The following is a 19,641-nucleotide window of genomic DNA, read 5'->3' as shown; positions in this document are numbered from 1 at the left end:
GCAGAATCAGAGGCTGGTGGCAGGAGTGTGCCCACTGCAAGCAGTTCCTTGCAGCTGCATCTGAGAGTGCAAAGTGTGGAACTGGCAGAAGTTAGCAAGATGTGAACTAGAGATGTTAGCAAGAGCGGATCGTGAGACGGCTTTGTGCTGTGGGCCACAGGGAGCCATAGAATCATGTTTAAGCAGGGAAGGGATACACAGTGATCAGATTCTCATGTTAGAACCACGCCTCGCTCACTTGCGTTTGCCTGTTGCCATATCAGAACTGGAACTGGAAGTCCCCTCTAGGGCTCTGCCTTAACGAGGGCCGGATGCAGATACTGGGGACAGTGAGTGGCAGGGAGACGGTGTTGTCAGGACAAGGTTAGGCTATCATAACAAACAGCCCCCAACTCTCAGGGGCTGGAAACCACAAGGTCCATTTCTTGCTGCTGCTCCTCATCCACCGTGGGGCAGCTGGGGCCCTGACATGCTTCCCCCACCTCCAGCACCCATATGCAGAAGCAGCAGCACCATCTGGGCTTTGTGCATTGCTTAGCAGGGACAGGGATTTCCTGTGTGTATCAGAGCAGCCCTGTCATCCTGCTCATGAGTCACTAGGCAAAGCAGGTCAACGTCAAAGGTTGGTGGGTGGGGACATAGAATCCTACCAGGTGCCTGAGAAGAGGGACAGCTGGGAACATCTGGTGACCCGCACCAGTGATTACCAAAACCGACGATTCCCCCGGTCCAGCCTCACTCACTGTGACAGTCCCGGATCCAGGAAGGTCTAGACTTGCTGGTGCTCAGCCGGGCTGCATGGGGAAGACCTGATTCTTACCCAGCAGCCTAGGTATTGGAGTAGTGATGAACACTGTTTACAGGAGAGCTGGTCCGGGAAAAATAGATTCTTATGGCGGAACAGCTTTATTGCCCTCCAGGGGGGAAAATATGTTGTTAGGGTTTAGAATCAGGCAGAACATCAGTGAGAGAGCTGCCACCGCTCGTTAGCCACAAACGTGTTTCCACCTGGGCACATTTGAGGTGAAAGGACATGGGTTATCTTTAATCACTTACATTTGTTCATAAGGCTTCATTTGGTGAGGTTTTGGGTACCGTCTCACTTTATGTGGGTGTGGGGAAATACTGTAGTAATTATTGTCACCCTTCATTTCTACACATGGGGAGACTGAGGCTTAGGCAGGTGAAAATGACTTAGCTGAAGTCACCTGGTGAGATAATGGTAGATCTTGGGCTGATATTACTTAATTCAATTGTTGTACCAGTTTTGAGTTTCTGATGGGTTCCAGCACTGGGCTGGTCTCCAGGGACACAGAGATGGGTAAGATGTGCCCTTCTCTCTCAGCCCCTCCATCCCTTCCTCCTCCTGTCTGCTCTGAGCAGGACTATCCCAGCAACCCACAGGACTATGAACGCTGACATCCGCTTTCCTGGGCGCTCTGGGTGCTCTTGAAGCTTGGAGCTGTTCTCAGTGATCCCTGCAGGTCCAACACCAAGGCCTTGGCCTCAGCTGGGATAAAGCTCTGTGCTGCCCAGATCCTGGGACATTCCCTTCTTTTATTCTTCCAGGTGCCTTGGAATGAGCGATTCCTAAAAGGCTTGCTCCATTTGAGATGGCTTTTTCCCACTCATTTTATGGCTTAAAGGCTGCCTCTGATTTCAGATTTAGGGTCTCAGCACAAAACGAGGTTGACCACGTAGGTTGGCCCATGAAGTAGTCATTTTGTTATGCTGAGTCCCATCTTTCAAGTTCCACACTCAGCACCCAGCCACCTACTCAAGATCTCACGTTGCTGCCAAACCTCAAACTTACCTTGTCCATATTCGAATATGTCTTTCCCTCACTCTCCAAACCTCTTCCTCCAGTATCACCCATATCAGTACCTCTACTGCCCCTACCCTTGTTGAACCAAACTCACTGTCACCTGAGCCATGGCAATATCCTCCCAACTGGCCTCTCTGCTCCCAATTTGCCCCCATGTTTGAAACACAGATAAGATCACCTCACTCCATCTTCTCTAGCTATGAAGGAGAACATTCACTTCCAATGTCACTTCCTCAAAGAGGCTTTTCTGATGAGCTGTTACTGCATTCAGATCATCCTAAATTTAGTGGCTCAGAACAACAACAATTATTTTATTATGTGTCCTGATTTCTATAGGTTAGGGATTTGGGAAGGTCTTGGCTGATCAGTTCTGACTCAGAGTTTCTTGAGTGGTTGCTGTCAGATGGCTGGGGCTGGGGGCCTGGAGCATCTGGGGGCTGGCTGGCATTTCCTGCTCTCTTCTTGTAGCCTCTCTTTGTGGTCTAGCTTGAGCTTCCTCACAGCATGGCGGCATTAGGGAGGGTTGTTAGATTGCTTACAGGTGTTTGGGGACTTCAAGACCACATATTCCAGTAAGGAGGGTGACAGCTGTCCCACCTTTTATGGCCCAGCCTCAGAAATTACAGTGCCATGCCTGACGTCCCATGTTGGTAGAAACCATCACAAAATCCCATCTGGCTTCAAGGAGAGGAGACATAGACCCACATCTGTCAATGGAAAGAGTGTCAAAGAATTGTAGACATATTTAAAAATCACCACAGAGGCCATCCCTGATGCTACGTGGTGGTACCCTGAATGTTTCCTTATGGCAAATAATGCAACTTGCAATTCTGTATTGATTCTTTGACTGTGTATGTGATGTTTCACTCAAAAGCTACTCAAGGGCAGGGACTACGTTTGGTTCACCAGTAGACTCCCAGTGCTTGGAATATACTGGAAGATCAATGAGTACATGAATGAACGAACGAATGAATGAATAATCAAGCAAATGCTGTTGCTGAAAAAATCACAAACTAAAGTAATTCCTAGGTTACTAACTCTCTTGCATTCCATTTATCACGACTCTCCTCTAATAACATCTGTCACAGAAAAGCAGAAGAGCAAAGCTGGGAAGGACCTGTGGGGTAAATCAGAGAGTGACTCTATTTGCAAGCCTCTCCAGCATTGTGGAAACTCCGCAATGCCTCAGTCCAGTTGTGGCCCATGCTCCTGAGATCAGGGGCTAGTTAACCTGGTAGAAAATCCAGTTAGGCTGTCAGGGGGAAGTTTGAAAACAGTGTTTATATTTAATTTCCAGAGGAGGCTGACGGAACGCCCAAATGGAATGGCGCTGTTCACCCATCTGGCTCCCGAGTGTTATGATGTTTTTCACAGTACGTTAACGGGGAGATGAATCCGCCGACTCTGTCTCGCAGAGGGCGTGTGCGTCATCCCACATTGCCTGGGAAAACAAGCATTAACAAGTGTGAGCGCGGGTCGCCGTGGAAATGGTACAGAAGGGGGCCCACGGCAGGATCATTAGTGTTACTTTGCCGCTGGAGGAAGAAGGCCCTGCATCATCTCCCATCCAGAGTGGGAAAGGGAGAGAGACTGAGAGATAAAAAGGAAAATAAACAGCCTTTTTTTTTTTTTTTTTTTTGAGACAGAGTTTTGCTCTTGTTGCCCAGGCTGGAGTGCAGTGGTGCGATCTCGGCTCACTGCAGCCTCTGCCTCCCAGGTTCACACGATTCTACTGCCTCAGCCTCCTGAGTAGCTGGGATTACACGTGTGTGCCACCATGCCCGAGACATTTTTATATTTTTAGTAGAGACAGGGTTTCACCATGTTGGTCAGGCTGGTCTCAAACTCCTGACCTCAAGTGATCTGCCCGCCTCAGCCTCCCAAAGTGCTGTGATTACAGGCATGAGCCACTGCGCTGGGCCATAAATAGCCTTTTACAGCAATAAGGTGTGCTCAGAAAAAGCCCCGACATGGCATGAACTCTTTGCAGTGCCAGAGTAGAAGTCACAGGCACGGAGGAGAGAGGACTCCCCAGGCCAGCATCTTCCTTGTCACCATCCCACAGGTGGTTGCCTGCCTGTCCAGATGTTGACTATGTTGTTTGCCCAAACAGGGAAAAGTTAAGAAGCCAGGAGGTCAAATGTCGACCCGGAAGGTCACCCATGCGCGCTGCTCTCCAGTGCTGAAGTTGGTGGAGTTGGTTTGATTTAGGGCTAGTGGCGGCAGTGTGATCTCAGTGCAGCACTGTGCTGCCCGGGGGAGTTAGACCCTGGCCAGACTCCCAAGTGCAAGTGCCACTTCTGCCAATTGCTGGCAGTGTGACCTGGTGGGCTGGTGGGGCATTCACCCCCTCTTTGTTTCAGTGCCCTGAACTTTGAAGTGAGAAAAGGCCACTGGGAGGATAAAGTGGGATTAAAAAAGTTAATAGGTGTCAGAGTGGTTAGAAGGGTGCTAATACTTAAGTGTGATGTCAGTGCTTGCTGTGTTCATTACTATTACGGTATATGCGAATTACTTGGGCAGGTTGAGAGAAGGGTCTGGGTCATCAGGAATGGGGGGCATCACTAATCAAAAGACACAAAGTCTTCCTGGCCTTACACGTGGCTTTTGGCTTTCCAGGGCTGGAAAGGAGAGGAACAAAGCAGACAGATATGCCCTGGACTGCCAGGAGAAGGCATACTGGCTGGTGCACCGATGCCCTGTGAGTATCCTCCTGCTGGTGTCATCTGTCTCTTCCTGTGCCTCCCACCTCCATCCTGTGCTCTCCATGCCTGTTGCCAACTCCTCTTTCTCTAGGGTGAGAATTGGATCAGCAGGAGGAGCTGCTCAGTGTCGGGTTAGCATCCAAGTGCCTCTGTTCTGGATGGGGTCTGCTCATGGCCCATCTGTTGGTGTTAGGTAGGGAGGGACCCGAATGAATTTGTCTTTTATGAGGGCTGGGGATTTTTTTTTTTTGCTAGGATATCATACCTTGGGAAAGGAATATAAGGAGAAAAAATTAGAACGTAGGCCCCAGTGGAGGCTCCGATGCAGAAAAATAGAGTCCCGTGAGAATGGAAACTGCAAGGCCAAAGTTCTCCTCGGTGTCTCTAGCTCCCTCACTTTTTCCTCTCCTAGATCCAGTTCCCAGCAGCTGAGAAGTGAGAAGTAGAGGGAATACGTCTGTGTTGAGCTTCTCTTTGCTTGGAGTACACTGAATCTCTGGCTTTGGGACTTCAGTGGCCCAGAGAGACAAACTGTACAGAGCTGGTGTAACTTGCCCCAGCTCATCACTGGGAAATGGTAGCCTCATTCCCCAGCACACAGAAGTGGGCTCTGACTGCTACATACTGGGATTAACTCTGCTGCCCCAGTTTCCTCCTGTCTCAGCCCCCTGTGCTGCCTATGGGTCATGGGAGGTAGGAGATGTGAATGAGATTCTGGAAAACGAAAAGTTAGAAAGAAATGTTCTTCCTCCTCTTCCTTTAGCTTCCTTGCCTGCCAGGTATCAGAAATTCTCAGAACCGGAAAGAGAACTGAGTGAGGCCTGGTGTCAGGGTTTATGGATTTTTGAACTTCAAGCCCATCCGATTTTGGCTGTTTTGCTTGTATTCTTTATATACTCAAAACAGATTCTCCTAAGGTGTTCCACCCTGTAGGGGCATGGGTTTGGATGCTTTATTGTTGAGGTTAAGGTGCTGAGGTTGATCCCAAGCAGCTTGTTTGATTTTTTCTTTGCTTCAGGGTTTCTCCTCTAGGGAAACCAGTTTACAGATGCCTGACGCAGGTCTCTGGGGGCTGGGTGACAGAGCACAGGGTCCTGGAGACAAGCACCCCTCCTGGTTGGTAGCGTAGAAACTCTTTGTATGAGAAGGAGCCTCACATTGTGAGTGTGTTCCAGAAGCACTCCGTGGTGAGGATAAGGAGACGTGGCGGATATGCCACATTTGGCAAGACACCTTGGTGCCCAGTGGCACCATACCTAAGGGTAGGTAAAGAACGGCTTCTATATTATGTGCAGAGACTCCTCACTGTGGGAATGCCGATGTGACTACATTCCTTGCAAAGTGACATAGACTAGCTATGCATTAAAATGAAAAACTGATCATCCGGGTTCTTCTCAGTTCTCCTGGGTAAGCTCTCAGGCCCCCACCAGGCTAGTGGCTGAGTGGCTCTTCACAGCATGATGCAGAATCACATAAATATGACAATGTGTCTCTACGACCACCACCTCCCCCCGGCCCATCTCTGCCACCATGACCGTCATCCCATCTCCCACTCCCTCACCTCCGTTATCTCCCTGACCTCTACCACGTCTCCTATTTCCCCCACTTTCTCCACCACCTCCACCACCCTTATTGTCATCATCATTGTGGTCACTGTCACCATCACCATCACAGTAGACATGAACTGAGAACTCCCAGTGTGCTGGGCGCTGTGCTAAGCCTTCTGCATTCTTTTTTTTTTTTTGAGATGGAGCCTTGCTCTGTCACCCAGGCTGGAGTGCAATGGCATGATTTCGGCTCACTGCAACCTCTGCCTCCCAGGTTCAACCGATTCTACTGCCTCAGCCTCCTGAGTAGCTAGGATTACAGGCACGCACCACCATGCCTGGCTAATTTTGGCATTTTTAGTAGAGATGGAGTTTCACCATGTTGGTCAGGCTAGTCTTGAACTCCTGACCTCGTGATCCGCCTGCCTTGGCCTCCCAAAGTGCTGGGATTACAGGCATGAGCCACCGCGCCTGGCCGCCTTCTGCATTCTTATTGAACCTTTGCAGCCCTGTATGGAAGGGCTTATTATTATTCTCATTTTAATGATAAGCAAGTGAAAGCTCAAGGATGTTGCTAATTTGCCCAAAGTTACACAGCTAGTAAGTGCTAGAGGGTCTGAACCCAGATACCGCTGACTGTGGAGCTCCCCCCTGCCCTTAACCCTGTGCACTTCTGCCTCTCGTGACAATGTCATGTGATGTCTTGGCACAGTTCAGTCCTTTGGTAACCTCCTGGGTCATTAGAACGTTGCCTGGGTCAGTGCTGCTTTAAGAAGCCGAATGCCTGGATCCACACATGCCTGGTCCTTCTTTGACAGCACTGGGGACCCAAGTTCAGCATAAGGCTTTGATGGACTCAGAGTGGTCCTCGAACTTCCAGGACATAAAACTGCTCCCCACATCTAACCTCTTTCATGGCTGCTCCCTAGGTGAAAACCAGACCAGTAGTCAAAGATGAGGTAGGAGAGTGCAGTGGCCCCACTCTCTGCAATTTTTTTTTTTTTTGAGACGGAGTCTGGCTCTTTCACCCAGGCTGGAGTGCAGTGGCACGATCTCGGCTCACTGCAGGCTCCGCCCCCCCGGGGTTCACACCGTTCTCCTGCCTCAGCCTCCCGCGTAGCTGGGACTACAGGCACCCGCCACCTTGCCCGGCTAATTTTTTGTATTTTTAGTAGAGACGGGGTTTCACTGTGTTAGCCAGGATGGTCTCGATCTCCTGACCTCGTGATCCGCCCGCCTCGGCCTCCCAAAGTGCTGGGATTACAGGCGTGAGCCACTGCGCCCGGCTGCAATTTTCTTAAAATTCTCCCTATCTCTTGTTGGCCTGTGGGGGTGGAAGGTAGTGTTTTTGAAGAGCATCTCAGTCTAGAAATTGAGCAATCTGACTGACAGGCTCAGGAAGTCCGGGAGCTCACAGACTGCCAGACTGTCTCCAGGAGACCCAAACAAACTGTCAGTTCAATGGGAAAAAAAGCCAGCCAAGGCACACAAAGCACTTGGCACTGTGGAGTGTCGCGGCCACTCTGTGTCAGACTGTAACCAACAGTTGTAGAGTGAGACGTGGCCCGCTGTTACTGAACCGACTCATTCACTTGTTCATTTGTCTGTTCGTTGATCCATGAAACCTTCATTGAGCCTTGACTTTGTCCCAGGGAAGGGGTTAGGTGCTGGGTGTGAAATAACAGCCAAGAGTCATCGAGTACTCGTCTGAACCTGTGTTAAGCTCTCGGCACAGATGACCTCATTGACGCCTAATGCTATGATGTAGGGAATATCACCATCCCCGTTATTCAGATGGAGAAATTGAGGCTCATAGAGGTTCAGTAGCCTGCTCAGTTCTGGGAGAGGAAGCCACATCTTTCCGATGGTAAAGCCCGATATTCTGCTTCTGTGCAAGGAGGCCCCACCCATGGTCCCTCTCTCAGCTCAAGGAGCTCAAAATCCAAATTGCTGGAGCACAGATGAGTGACACTCTCGCAGAGGTAAGACCTAAATGCAGAAGGGGCACAGCGAGAGGGTGATTGATTTAGAAAGGCAGGAAGAAATGCCTGATAGATGCTGTATCAGGGAGATCATCACTGGCAAAGGCCAAGACCCCACGTGGGTGGTGGTAGTTGAGGGCTCTGACCTGAATTCCTACCCAGAGCCCAAAGGACACCTGTGATTCAGCATCCTGTAATGAAGGAAAACGTCACCCATTTTTTACCCAAATGGAACCAAGTACAGATCTGAGCACGATGCAAACAACAGTGAGTTTTGTAAATGAACAAAGGGAGAAAGCGCTCCCTTAGATAGGCATGTGGAGGCCTTCCCTGCATCTTTGCTGTGCCATCTGTGACTTCCTGCCTTCCAAGGATGTAGTCTGAGGCGCTTCCTGGCGATGGGTGTGCTAAATCAAGCCACCCCTTATCTGCATATCAAGCTAAATGACCCTTGTTTCAACCACATATGCAGACACTTGCCAGAGATGTCTGCCCTCCATTTCCCGTTGAGGTTAGCCTAAATGTCCAACAATGGAAAATGGCAAAATAAATTGAGGTATATTAACATGATGGAACATTGTGAAGCTATTCAAATAATATTTTCAAAGGCCATTCATTGACCTAGGAAAATGATCTGACATATAATGTGTGTTTTGTTTGTTTGTTGTTTTTTGTTTGTTTTTGGGACAGAGTCTCCCTCTGGGGTGCAGTGGCATGGTTTTGGCTCACTGCAACCTCTGCCTCTTGGGTTCAAGCAATTCTCCTGAATCAGCCTCCTGAGTAGCTGGAATTATAGGCGCCTGCCACCACACCTGGCTAATTTTTGTATTTTCAGTAGAGACGGGGTTTCACCATGTTGGCCAGGCTGGTCTCGAACTCCTGACTCTGCCTTGGCCTCCCAAAGTGCTAGGATTCCAGGTGTGAGCCACTGCGGCGGCCTGACATATAATGTTATATTATAAAACCAGGGTGGGTGGAATGCTCCATGTGCTGTGGTCCAAAAAAAAAAAAAAAAAATTAACATGTATTTTGTGAATATCTGCTCTATGCTGGGCGCTTACTAGGCAATGGGGATATTTGGATTATGAGCCAAGACAGATATTGCCCCTGACCTCAAGGAGTTTCCTGCAGTCTGATGGAGAGACAAAGACTAAAATGATTAAACCAATGAATGAGTAACACGCAGAATACCATGACAGCTGGTAGGAGGCAGGGGCCCTGCGTCCGGTTGGGGGTCAGGGAACACGGGACACAGGACACGGAGAGTGATATTCAAGCCAAGATCCTCTAGGAGCTGACTTTCCTAATGCTGCAATGTAAAATGGTCTCCCTGTTTCACCTCATCTCTATTTCTTTTCTCTTTCTTTCTTTTTTCTTTTCTTTTCTTTTTTCTTTTTTTTTTTTTTTTCTTTTGAGACGGAGCCTTGCCCTGTCGCCCAGGCTGGAGTGCAGTGGCATTATCTCAGCTCACTGCAAACTTCACCTCCCAGGTTCCAGCGATTCTCCTGCCTCAGCCTGCTGAGTAGCTGGAATTACAGGCGTGCAGCACCTCGCCCGGCTAATTTTTTGTACCTTTAGTAGAGATGGGTGTTCACTATGTTGGCCAGGCTGGTCTCGAACTCCTGACCTCATGATCTGCCCGCCTCAGCCTTTCAAAGTGCTGGGATTACAGGCATGAGCCACCGCACCTGGCCTCATCTCTATTTCTTTCCCCTGTCTTATTTTGTTTAGAAAACGAGTTAGTGTTTTACTTAGTATTTGTTTTCTGTTCCATGCATCAGAAGAGTCTGATATTTTTGGGAAGAGAGTAAAGCTGAGAGAAGGAGGGGCAGGGGGACAAGGTGGAGTACCACCGAGAAGTGTCCGTCAGCTCCCAGGCTGGCCTTGCTCTGTATGTGGGTTCCTGGGAACGTTGCATCCTCACGAGCAGTTGTCACGAGTACAGGAGCTCCTTTCCTGACCTGAATGATGATGCATTGAGAAAATTGCCTCTTTGGCTTACACCCAAGGGATGTTGTTGGCGGGGCGGGGTCACACCGTGGTGTTCACAGTTCCTTAGGGTGAAGGAGGGGAGCTTGCATGTCTCTGAAGGCTTCCTGCATGAGGCACCAGGGCGGAAAGCGCCTGCTGCCTCCTTATCTGCGGGTGGCACACCGCAGGATGCATCAGCTGCCCTTATTTCCTGGGTGCTGACAGTCAGTTCTGGTTAACTTCATCTGAACACCCTGTTATGTGCCAGAAACTGCATCAGCAGCACTCTGGTGATGATCATAGTGGATCAAAGACTTTACACTACCTGATGAATGAAGAAATGGACGAATGAAAGGAGCTCGGGAGTCTCTGAAACCAGCAGAGGCAGAAAGGCAGTCCTCTCACGAGTTTTGAGGGCAGGGAACTGGAAAAGGCCCACAGCTTGATTGGGAACAACTGAGACTTAAGGGCTGCTGCCCACAGAGGTGCAAGAGCCAAGGCAGCAGCGGCCAGAGGACTGTGCCTGGCTGTTCTGTAGGGAAGGCTCGGAGAGCCAGGTTGGGGCTGGAACTGGACAGTCTGGCAGAATCATGAAGCTCAGTGGGTGGCTGCAGGTCTGAGAGTCTAAGGCCGTCTGGTCTGGGCAGCTGAGGGCATGGAGGAGTCTATCTCAGTTATGCAGTGCACTGTTGAGCACTGGGGCAACCAAATTTATATCAGAGCCTGGGGCACGTTGGAAGGAAAGAACTAGATAACGAATTCAAGACTTGAGCAGATGACCACACTGAAGTCACCGAGGCAGTGAGCGCCTGTGGAAGAGCAGCCAGACAGTGGTTGTAGGGCATCATGAGCACAGGCTGTGTGTGTGTGTGTGTGTGAGTGTGAGTGCATGTCAGTGTGTCTGGGTGTGCATGTATGTGAGAGAGTGTGCGAATGTATGTGTGCGAGTGTGTGTACATGTGTGCATGTATGTGAGCATGTATGTGTGTCAGTGTGTTGGCATGTCAAGGTGTGCATGTGTGTGAGCATATGTATGTGTGAGAGTGTGTGTAGATGTGTGCATGTAAGTGACCATGTATGTGAGTGTGAGTGTGCATATGTATGTGTGAGAGTGTGCCTAGGTTTGTGCATGCATGTAAACAGGTGTGTGTGTCAGTATGCACATGTGTGTGAGTGTGTGTGAATGTGTTATGTGTGAGCATGCATGTGTGTGCATGTATGTGAGCATGTTTTTGTGTATTCATTCTCATAGTGTTATAAAGAAATACGCAAGACTGGGCAATTTATAAAGGAGAGAGGTTTAATTGACTCACAGTTCTGCATGGCTGGGGAGGTCTCAGGAAACTTACAATCATGGTGGAAGGGGAAAAGGCACGTCTGACATGGTGGCAGGCGAGAGAGAGCGAGTATGTGAAAGAGGAACTGTCAGACACTTATAAAACCATCAGATCTCATGAGAACTCACTATCATGAGAACAACATGGGGGACACCACCCCCATAACCCAATCACCTCCCACCAGGTCTCTCCCTCAATCCCTGGGGATTATGGAGATTACAGTTCAAGATGATATTTGGGTGGGAACACAGAACCAAACCATATTAATGTGTGTGTGTGTGTGTGTGTGTCAGGACATGCGTGTATGTGAGTGTGTGTGAGTGTGCATATGTACATGTGGGAGTATGTGTAGGTGTGTGCATGTATGTGAGCATGCGTGTGTGAGTGTGCCAGTGTGTCAGGGCATGTATGTAATGTATGTATGTGAGCGTGTGTGAACGTGCCAAAGTGTGTGTATGAAGTCTGCCTTCAGTTATGCAGGGGAATTTCTCCATACCAGATTCAGGGGGCAACTCCTAGAACCCTTTTTGGCAAAGACACTGACTCTGCCGAGCCCCTGCCATGTGAGGTTAGATCCCATGGTGTTATCCCTTCAAGACACCTGTCTCAACTCTAATTTATCCTTTGTGTGATTAATTGCTGAGTGGCTACCTCCCCCTTGAGACTGGGAGTGCCTCAGTATACCTGCTGGGGAGCAGTGGTCTCGGGGCACACTCACCATGGGCTCCCCAGGGCTCAGCACAATGTCCGGCACATAGGAAGTGCCCCATAGATATTTGCTGATCAAGATCCACTTGTAACAACTAGGGTAAGGATGGCCATTCCCTTTCCCTGTCCTCCTCCCCACCCACTTTCTATTGCCTTTTCCTTTCTCTTCCCTGTGTTGTCTTGTCTGCACATATTTGCCGGCATGGTAGCCCAGTGAGCTAGGTTGCTAGATTTAGCAAATAAAATACAGGAAATTTGGTTGAATTTGAATTTCAGATAAACAACAAATAATTTTCATGTAAAATGTATTTTGTATATTTAGTGTAAATGTATAATAAGCATCAAAATATTGGGACAGAAATTATTTGCCATTTATCTTAAATTAACTGGACTTCCTACATTTTATCTGGCAGTCTTACGTCTGAGGTAGAACTCAGTCTGATCCCATGGATGAGGCTGAATTTGATGGCAAGAAAGCCCAGTTGCTTCCCAACTCTCTGCTTCGGTGTAGCCAACCTTGTTGGTCACATGTGCTGAGCAATGGGTGGATGCCTGGCATCACACCTGCATCAAGGGAAGTGAAAGACCCAAATTATTGGCCTCAAAGAGTCAGGGAGTTAAGAGAGACCAAGTAAGATTTTCTGGAGAGTTGGGTTACCTGCTGGCAAAGGGAACTAACAGAGATTACAGCCCCATTTTGGGCCATTCTTTTACATATGTAATCTTAAAATGAATACAACCCCTTGCTCAGCAATAGCTACCTTCTGTGGAGAGCTTCACACCCTAGCTTGTTAAATCTTCACAAGAACCTGCCATGTAGGAGGCTTCTTCTCTGTTTCTTAGAGAGGTTAGCGAGTGCCGAGACAAGGAGTGTTTTCCAAGATCTTCTGCACAGCTGGGAAGTGGCAGAACCAGGAGTGGCACCCAGAGGTGACTGACAAGCCTGGACTCTCCCAAAGCACAGCTCTGTCACTTCTCTTTTCCTGCCAAGCCCAAGATGAAACCACAGAGTGTGGGGAAGGAGCACTGTGGGAAGAGTTAGGAAGCCCATATATTAGTCTCAGCGAACTCTTTTGGAGCCTGAATGTTACCCATCCATATGCCCACTCACTCATCCATCCATCTACTCATTCAACCATCCGTCCATCCATCCATCCATCCATCCATCCATCCATCAATCCATCCATCTCTCTCTCCCTCCCTTCATCCATCCATCCCTCCATCTGTCCATCCCACTATGGTGCTGAGTTTGTCATCCATCCATCCCTCCATCCATCCATCCATCTCTTCACCCATCCTTTCACCATCCGTCTACCACCAATTTACCCATTCATCCATGCATCCATCCCTCCGCCTATACATCCCACTGTGGTGCTGAGTTTGCCATTCATCTGTCCATCCATCCATCCATTCATCTCTTCACCCATCCATTCACCATCCACCTACCACCCGTTCATCCATCCATCCATCCATCCCTCCTTCCCTCCCTCCATCCATTCGCACACCATTCCATCCCTCCATCCGTCCATCTCACTGTGGTGCTGGGGATGCCATTCATTTGTTTGTCCATCCATCCATCCATCCATCCATACATACATACATTCATCCATCCATCCTTCCATCCTTCCATCCCTCCATTCATCCATCTCACTATGGTGCTGGGGATGCCATTTATCTGTCTGTCCATCCATCCATCCATCCACCCATCCATCCATCCGTTTATTCACCGACCCACCATCCACCTACCACCCATTTACTTATTCATCCATCCATCCACCCATCCCCCTCTCCTTCCCTCCTTCCTGCCACCCATCCAACTCTGGTGCTGGGAATGCCATTCATCTGTCTGGCCATCCATCCATCCATCCATCCATTTACTCACCCACCCATCCACCATCTATCCACCACCCATTTACCTATTCATCCATCCACTCATCCATGCATCCCACTATGGTGCTGGGGATGCCAACCACCTGTCCATTTTTCCATCCACCCACCCACCTATCTACCCATCCTTCTCTCCATCTGTCCTTCCATCTCACTATGTTAGGTGCTGGGGATACTGGGAGGCAGAACAGCCCTCATGAAGCTCAACAGCTCACCTGGAGGGTTTACACCCACTCAAAGCTTCCCGTGGGCTAGGCCAAAAGCTCTTCTTAGCTCGATCTCACAATTGGCAGATTAACCGAGACCCACAGTTAACCAGAAACTGGAGACTCTCCCTGTCATGACCTTATGTTGTTTTTATTCCATTTAGCCTGGAATGGACAATGTGCTGGACTACGGCCTGGACCGAGTGACCAATCCGAATGAAGTCAAGGTAAACCAGGTATGTCTCTGCTGCATAGTTTGGGTAGGGCCTAGGTCGGATTCTGGGGCTGGGAAGGTGTCCACACGTCTATTCATGTCTGTTAGGGCAATGATATCTCCTCTTTGAGACTGCCAAAGAGAGGAGGACTGAGGGCTCTGTGGACTCAGGGTTGGGGGAGAAGTGGGGCCATGGCAGGGTGCTGGGTGAGGAGAAATTACAATTGAAGACAGACAGAGGTTGTAGATTGCAGGGAAGAGCTAATGGGATCTAGATGGCTGGTTTTCAAACTTTTCTGAGTCACTTCCCCCTTTGAAAATCTGATGAAAGTTATGAGCTCATTCCACTCAAAGATGCACAGACAGACATTTTGTACACAGTTTCAGCCAGTTCCTTGATCCTGAGGAGACTGTAGACCCCCAGCCTCAAAACTCTTGAATCAGTTTTGGATTTAACCTTAATCCACATGACAGGACCTGGAATCTAACACTTTCTTTCACATCCCAGTGGAGTGGGATCTTTGTAAAGATTCTCCAAGCAGGTTTCATTTAAAAAAAAATACCCTTTCCTCAAATAGGCCATCTTTCATGATGGATAGCCAATGTCCTATGAGTATTTATTTATTTATAGAAATACAGTTCATAAGCTGTTGAGCCCATGGCCCTATGGACATTTTGGGCCAGATAATTCTTTTTTTTTTCCTATTTATTTATTTAATTCATTTATTATTTGAGACAGGGTCTCACTCTGTTTCCTAGGCTGCAGTGCAGCGGCATGCTCACAGCTCACTGCAGCCTTGACCTCTTGGGCTCAGGTGATCCTCCTGCCTCAGCCACCCAAGTAGCTAGGACCACAGGCACATGCCACCATGCTTGGCTAATTTTTGAAATTATCTGTAGAGACAGTGTCTTTCTATGTTGCCCAGGCTGGTCTTGAACTCCTGGGCTCAAGCAATCCTCCCGCCTTGGCCTCCCAAAGCACTGAGATTACAGGTGTGAGCCACTGTGCCTGGCTCAGATAGATAATTCTTTGGTGAAGTTTTCCTGTGCATTTTAGAATCTTTAGCAGCATCCCCAGCTCTGCCCATGAGATGTCAGTACCTCCATTCCTCTCCCTGCCCACCTAAACCCCAGTCCTAACAATCAAAAACGTCTCCAGACATTGCCCAATGTACCCTGGGGAGGAAGTCAACATTACTCTGGCTGAGAACCACTGATTCCAATGAACCAGCCTAGATCCATTTAAACAGATCTTAGATGGTTTCATTGCTTTCTGTCAAACATTGTCTTTGGGTAGCAAGGGTCATCATCTCTAGCCTAGGGTGCATCTATAGGGCTCTGCAGAGCCTTAAGGCATGAGTGGGGGCCTATAGGGGTGTGCAGGGGAAGGAGGAGGGTGGAAGTGGGAGGGGAAAGAAAAAGGAGCCAGAAATGTTAGCAAGGCAGCTCTGGGACAGTGTTTGCTTTTGCTCCCTGGAGAGGGTCACCGGGGGAGTCATTAGGTCTCTTGTCCACAAGCTGGAGAGACCCTTCCTTTGATACACACAGGGCGCAGTCAGCCTTAACTCAGCTGTTTCCAGGGCAGCCTTTCCCGTGTTCCCCTTGTCAGAGAACAGATCACTGCTGAGGCCTTGTAGGCTTGGTTGCCATGGAAACAGAATCCTCGAGTAAAAGACTGAACCTGGGTGGAAGGTTTGCTTTTTTTTTTATGGCTAACTAGCAGCTCTGGAAACCTCTTTCCTAGGGAGGAGAGAGAGGGTGGAAGAAGAAAGCACATCACTCATTCTGACATGGGGGGGGTGGGAACCAAGGGGCACCCATCCGTGACCCAAGCCAGGATACTGCTTAGCTGTGTGTGTGTGTGTGTGTGTGTGTGTGTGTGTGTGTGTGTTGGCGGGGGGGTTAGGCACGACCTTAACTTCATCCATTTGAGAGGGAAGCTAAGGAGCTGAGCTGCTCCATCCTGGGGGTGACTTCCGAGGAGGGTGACCAAATTACTCTCTTTACTGAGGAGGCATCTTTGTGCCCCTTGGCCTTCAGAGCCCATTTCCTGCGGATGTGGATGCTGGCAAAACCTCAGCCCAGAGCCCAGTGGGCAGGCTGGGTGTGCGACAGAGGGTGCCTTTGCCATGGTGGGGTGTGATACGGGCTGTGTCTCCGCTGTTGTTTACCGTTATCTTCTCTGTCTCTCTCTCTCTCTTCCCAGCTATCTATCTATCTCCTGTCTGTGCACTCTGGCTGCTGTGGAATAAAGTATTAAGAAGAATAAAGAACTGCAATTCTCATGCATGCAGAGCCCCTTCCAGCCCTCCCCTCAGCCAGCCCCAGCATGCTGTGGTTTATCTGTCTGCAACATTTTCCACTGTCTGTGAGTCCCCCGTGTTCCCGGGTTAATCTGCCCTGAGAGAAGAGGGTTGCCAAGAGCACGAAGCATCTCCATGAAGACCTGGGAGTGCAGAGGCTTTGGATTTTTGTCTCATTTCAGAGAACTCACGGTGCCTGAGCTGGTTTGAAGAGAGGTCATTTTGAGAAGGAATCAATCCTTCATTCTTTTTTTCTTTTCTATTCTTTTTTTTTTTTTTTGAGATGGAGTCCTGCTCTGTCACCCAGGCAGGAGTGCAGTGGCGTGATCTCAGCTCACTGCAACCTCCGCCTTCAGGTTTAAGTAACTCCTTGCCTCAGCCTCCAGAGTAGCTGCGATTACAGGCGTGTTCCACTACGCCCAGCTAATTTTTTCATATTTTTAGTAGAGACAGGGTTTCTCCATGTTGGCCAGGCTGGTCTCAAACTCCTGACCTCAGGTAATCCACCCATCTTGGCCTCCCAAAGTGCTGGGATTACAGGCATGAGCCACTGTGCCCAGCCATCAATCCTTCTTTTTAAACTTTTATTTTAGGTTCGGGGGTTACATTTCAGGTAAATTGCATGTCACCGGAGTTTGGTGTACAGATTATCTTGTCACTCAGGCAATAAGCATAGTACTCATCGGTAGTTTTTCCATCCTCTCCCTCCTCCCACCCTCCACCCTCAAGTAGGCCTGGGTGTCTGTTGTTCCCTTCTTTGTGTCCTTATGTATTCAATGTTCAGCTCCCACTTATAAGTGAGACCATGTGGTATTTGATTTTCTGTTCTGCGTTAGTTTGCTTAGGACAATGGTCTCTAGCTCCATCCATGTTGCTACAAAGAACATGATCTCATTTTTTTATGGCTGTGTAATATTCCATGGTCTATATGTACCACATTTTCTTTATCCAGTCTACCAATGATGGGCATTTAGGTTGATCCCATGTCTTTGCTATTGTGAATGAATAGTGCTGCAGTGAACATAGGCATGCATGTGTCTTTATGACAGAATGATTTATATCCCTTTGGGTATATACCTAGTAATGGGATTGCTGGGTCAATGGTAATTCTGTTTTAAGTTCTTTGAGAAATCACCACACTGCTTTCTACAATGGCTGGACTAATTTCATTCCCACCAGCAGCATATAAGCTTCCCTTTTCTCCTTGCCAGCATCTGTTATTTTTTGACTTTTTAATAATAGCCATTCTGACTGATGTGAGATGGTTTCTCATTGTGGTTTTGATTTGCATTTCGAGAATGAGTAAATTCTTGAGAAGATGTATCTGTTTTCCCCAAATAGAGGCAAGTAACCGTCAACCATAAGGAGGAAAGTCATTAGGTTGGCAGGTGTCTCGGGCCCTGGGTGGCCCACTCCCACTGGCTAATGGCAGCTGGGAGGGACTGGCCAGGGGCCGGGACCACACTCTAGAAGTGAGTCCTCTTTTAGCTCCAATACCTTGAGGCATACGGAACCCCCAACTCCTCCACCTCAGGAGGTGATGGGGGCAGGGGCCGCTCATGGCAGGGTCACTGCCATCATTTAGGGATGAGGGCAGTGCCGGGTGCTGAAGAGACCCTTGACATTGGCCTGAGCCCCAGCTCTGCCACTTCCGGTCCATGTGATCTTGGGCAAGCTCTTTCGTGAGCCACCTACTGCGTTATGAGGTAGATGGCCACGTTGACCTCCGTTTCATGGTTGAGAAAGCAGGCCGAGAGAGAGGGTGGCTCCCCCAAGGACACACAGCTGAGAAGCGGTGAAGCCAGGATCTGAACCTCAGCTGATGGCCGCTAGAGTCCACTCCACATCCTGCCCGATGTTTTCTAATGTCCTTGTTGTGGCTTTTAGAAGTTTTTCTGGATTTCCTGAAATCCATTAACAGAGACAATGTCAGTTTCCTTTTTCACGTGAAGAAAACAAAATAGAGAGACATAGCCGTTTGCCCAAGGTGACCCAGCCAGGATTCAGTTACGTGTTTCCAGTTCTGTAGCTCTTGTGCCTCCCTGATCCAACCGCTGCTCCCCTCTCCACCCCACAAGGCCTACCTCCTGCACCCAGGGCCAGCTTCATAGGTAGGGGTCTTGTACAGCCGCCCAAGACCCCACCCTCAGAAGGACCTTTGTTTGATTTAATGTTCTGTTACCATCTCAGAATTCCTTACACCTTTTTTCTGAACAGTAAACCTGCATTTTTATTTTGCACTGAGGCTTGTAAATTGTAAGCAATTCTACCTCTACCTGACGAGGTCGTACCCGGCTGGAAGGCTATTTACTATTTACGCATGATCGCAATCTTGAATCTAAGACTCCTTAGACAGCTGCACCCCCTTAATTTTTTTTAAATCTATCTATCTATCTATCTATCTATCTAGCTATCTATCTATCTATCTATCTAATCTATCTATCATCATCTATCATCTATCTATCATCTATCTATATCTATCATCTATCTTCCTACCTATCTATTTTGAGACAGTCTTGCTCTGTCGCCCAGGCTTGAGTGCAGTGGCACAATCTTGGACCACTGCAACCTCCACCTCCTGGGTTCAAAAGATTTTTATGCCTTAGCCTACTGAGTGGCTGGGATTACAGATGTGTGCCACCATGCACAGTGAATTTTTATATTTTTAGTAGAGACAAGGTTGTGTCTTTTTGGCCAGGCTGATCTCAAAATCCTGGCCTCCAGTGATCCGCCTGCCTTGGACTCTCAAAGTGCTAGGATTACAGACGTGAGCCACCACGCCTGGCCTTTATTTATTCATTTTGAGACCAGGTTATAAGACTATCTAATTTTTGTATTTTTAGTAGAGATGGGGTTTCACCATGTTGCCCAGGCTGGTCTTGAACTCCTGGGCTCAAGCGATCCACCTGCCTTGGCCTCCCAGGGTGCTGGGATTACAGGTGTGAGCCACTGCGCC

General features: G+C 48.7%; 1 protein-coding gene across 3 annotated transcripts in view; it reads left to right on the top strand.

Moving 5' to 3' along the window:
• LOC116463767 (regulator of G-protein signaling 9) overlaps positions 1-19,641 on the top strand; it is an 89,705-nt gene that overhangs the window by 26,385 nt on the left and 43,679 nt on the right. For 2 of the 3 annotated variants that reach the window (XM_032147032.2, XM_032147033.2), the window contains exons 8-9: positions 4,445-4,526; positions 14,333-14,395. In XM_032147032.2, coding sequence (XP_032002923.1) covers positions 4,445-4,526; positions 14,333-14,395 — 145 coding nt within the window. Of the gene's footprint in view, positions 1-4,444; positions 4,527-14,332; positions 14,405-19,641 lie in introns of all 3 variants that reach the window. The other variant, XM_032147031.2, reaches the window with a different exon arrangement.

The sequence above is a fragment of the Hylobates moloch genome, unplaced genomic scaffold, assembly GCF_009828535.3.
Source record: "Hylobates moloch isolate HMO894 unplaced genomic scaffold, HMol_V3 SCAFFOLD_60, whole genome shotgun sequence".
NCBI lineage: Eukaryota > Metazoa > Chordata > Mammalia > Primates > Hylobatidae > Hylobates > Hylobates moloch.
Note: the sequence above shows the minus strand (reverse complement) of the source record. Positions and strands in the feature narration are given on the sequence as shown.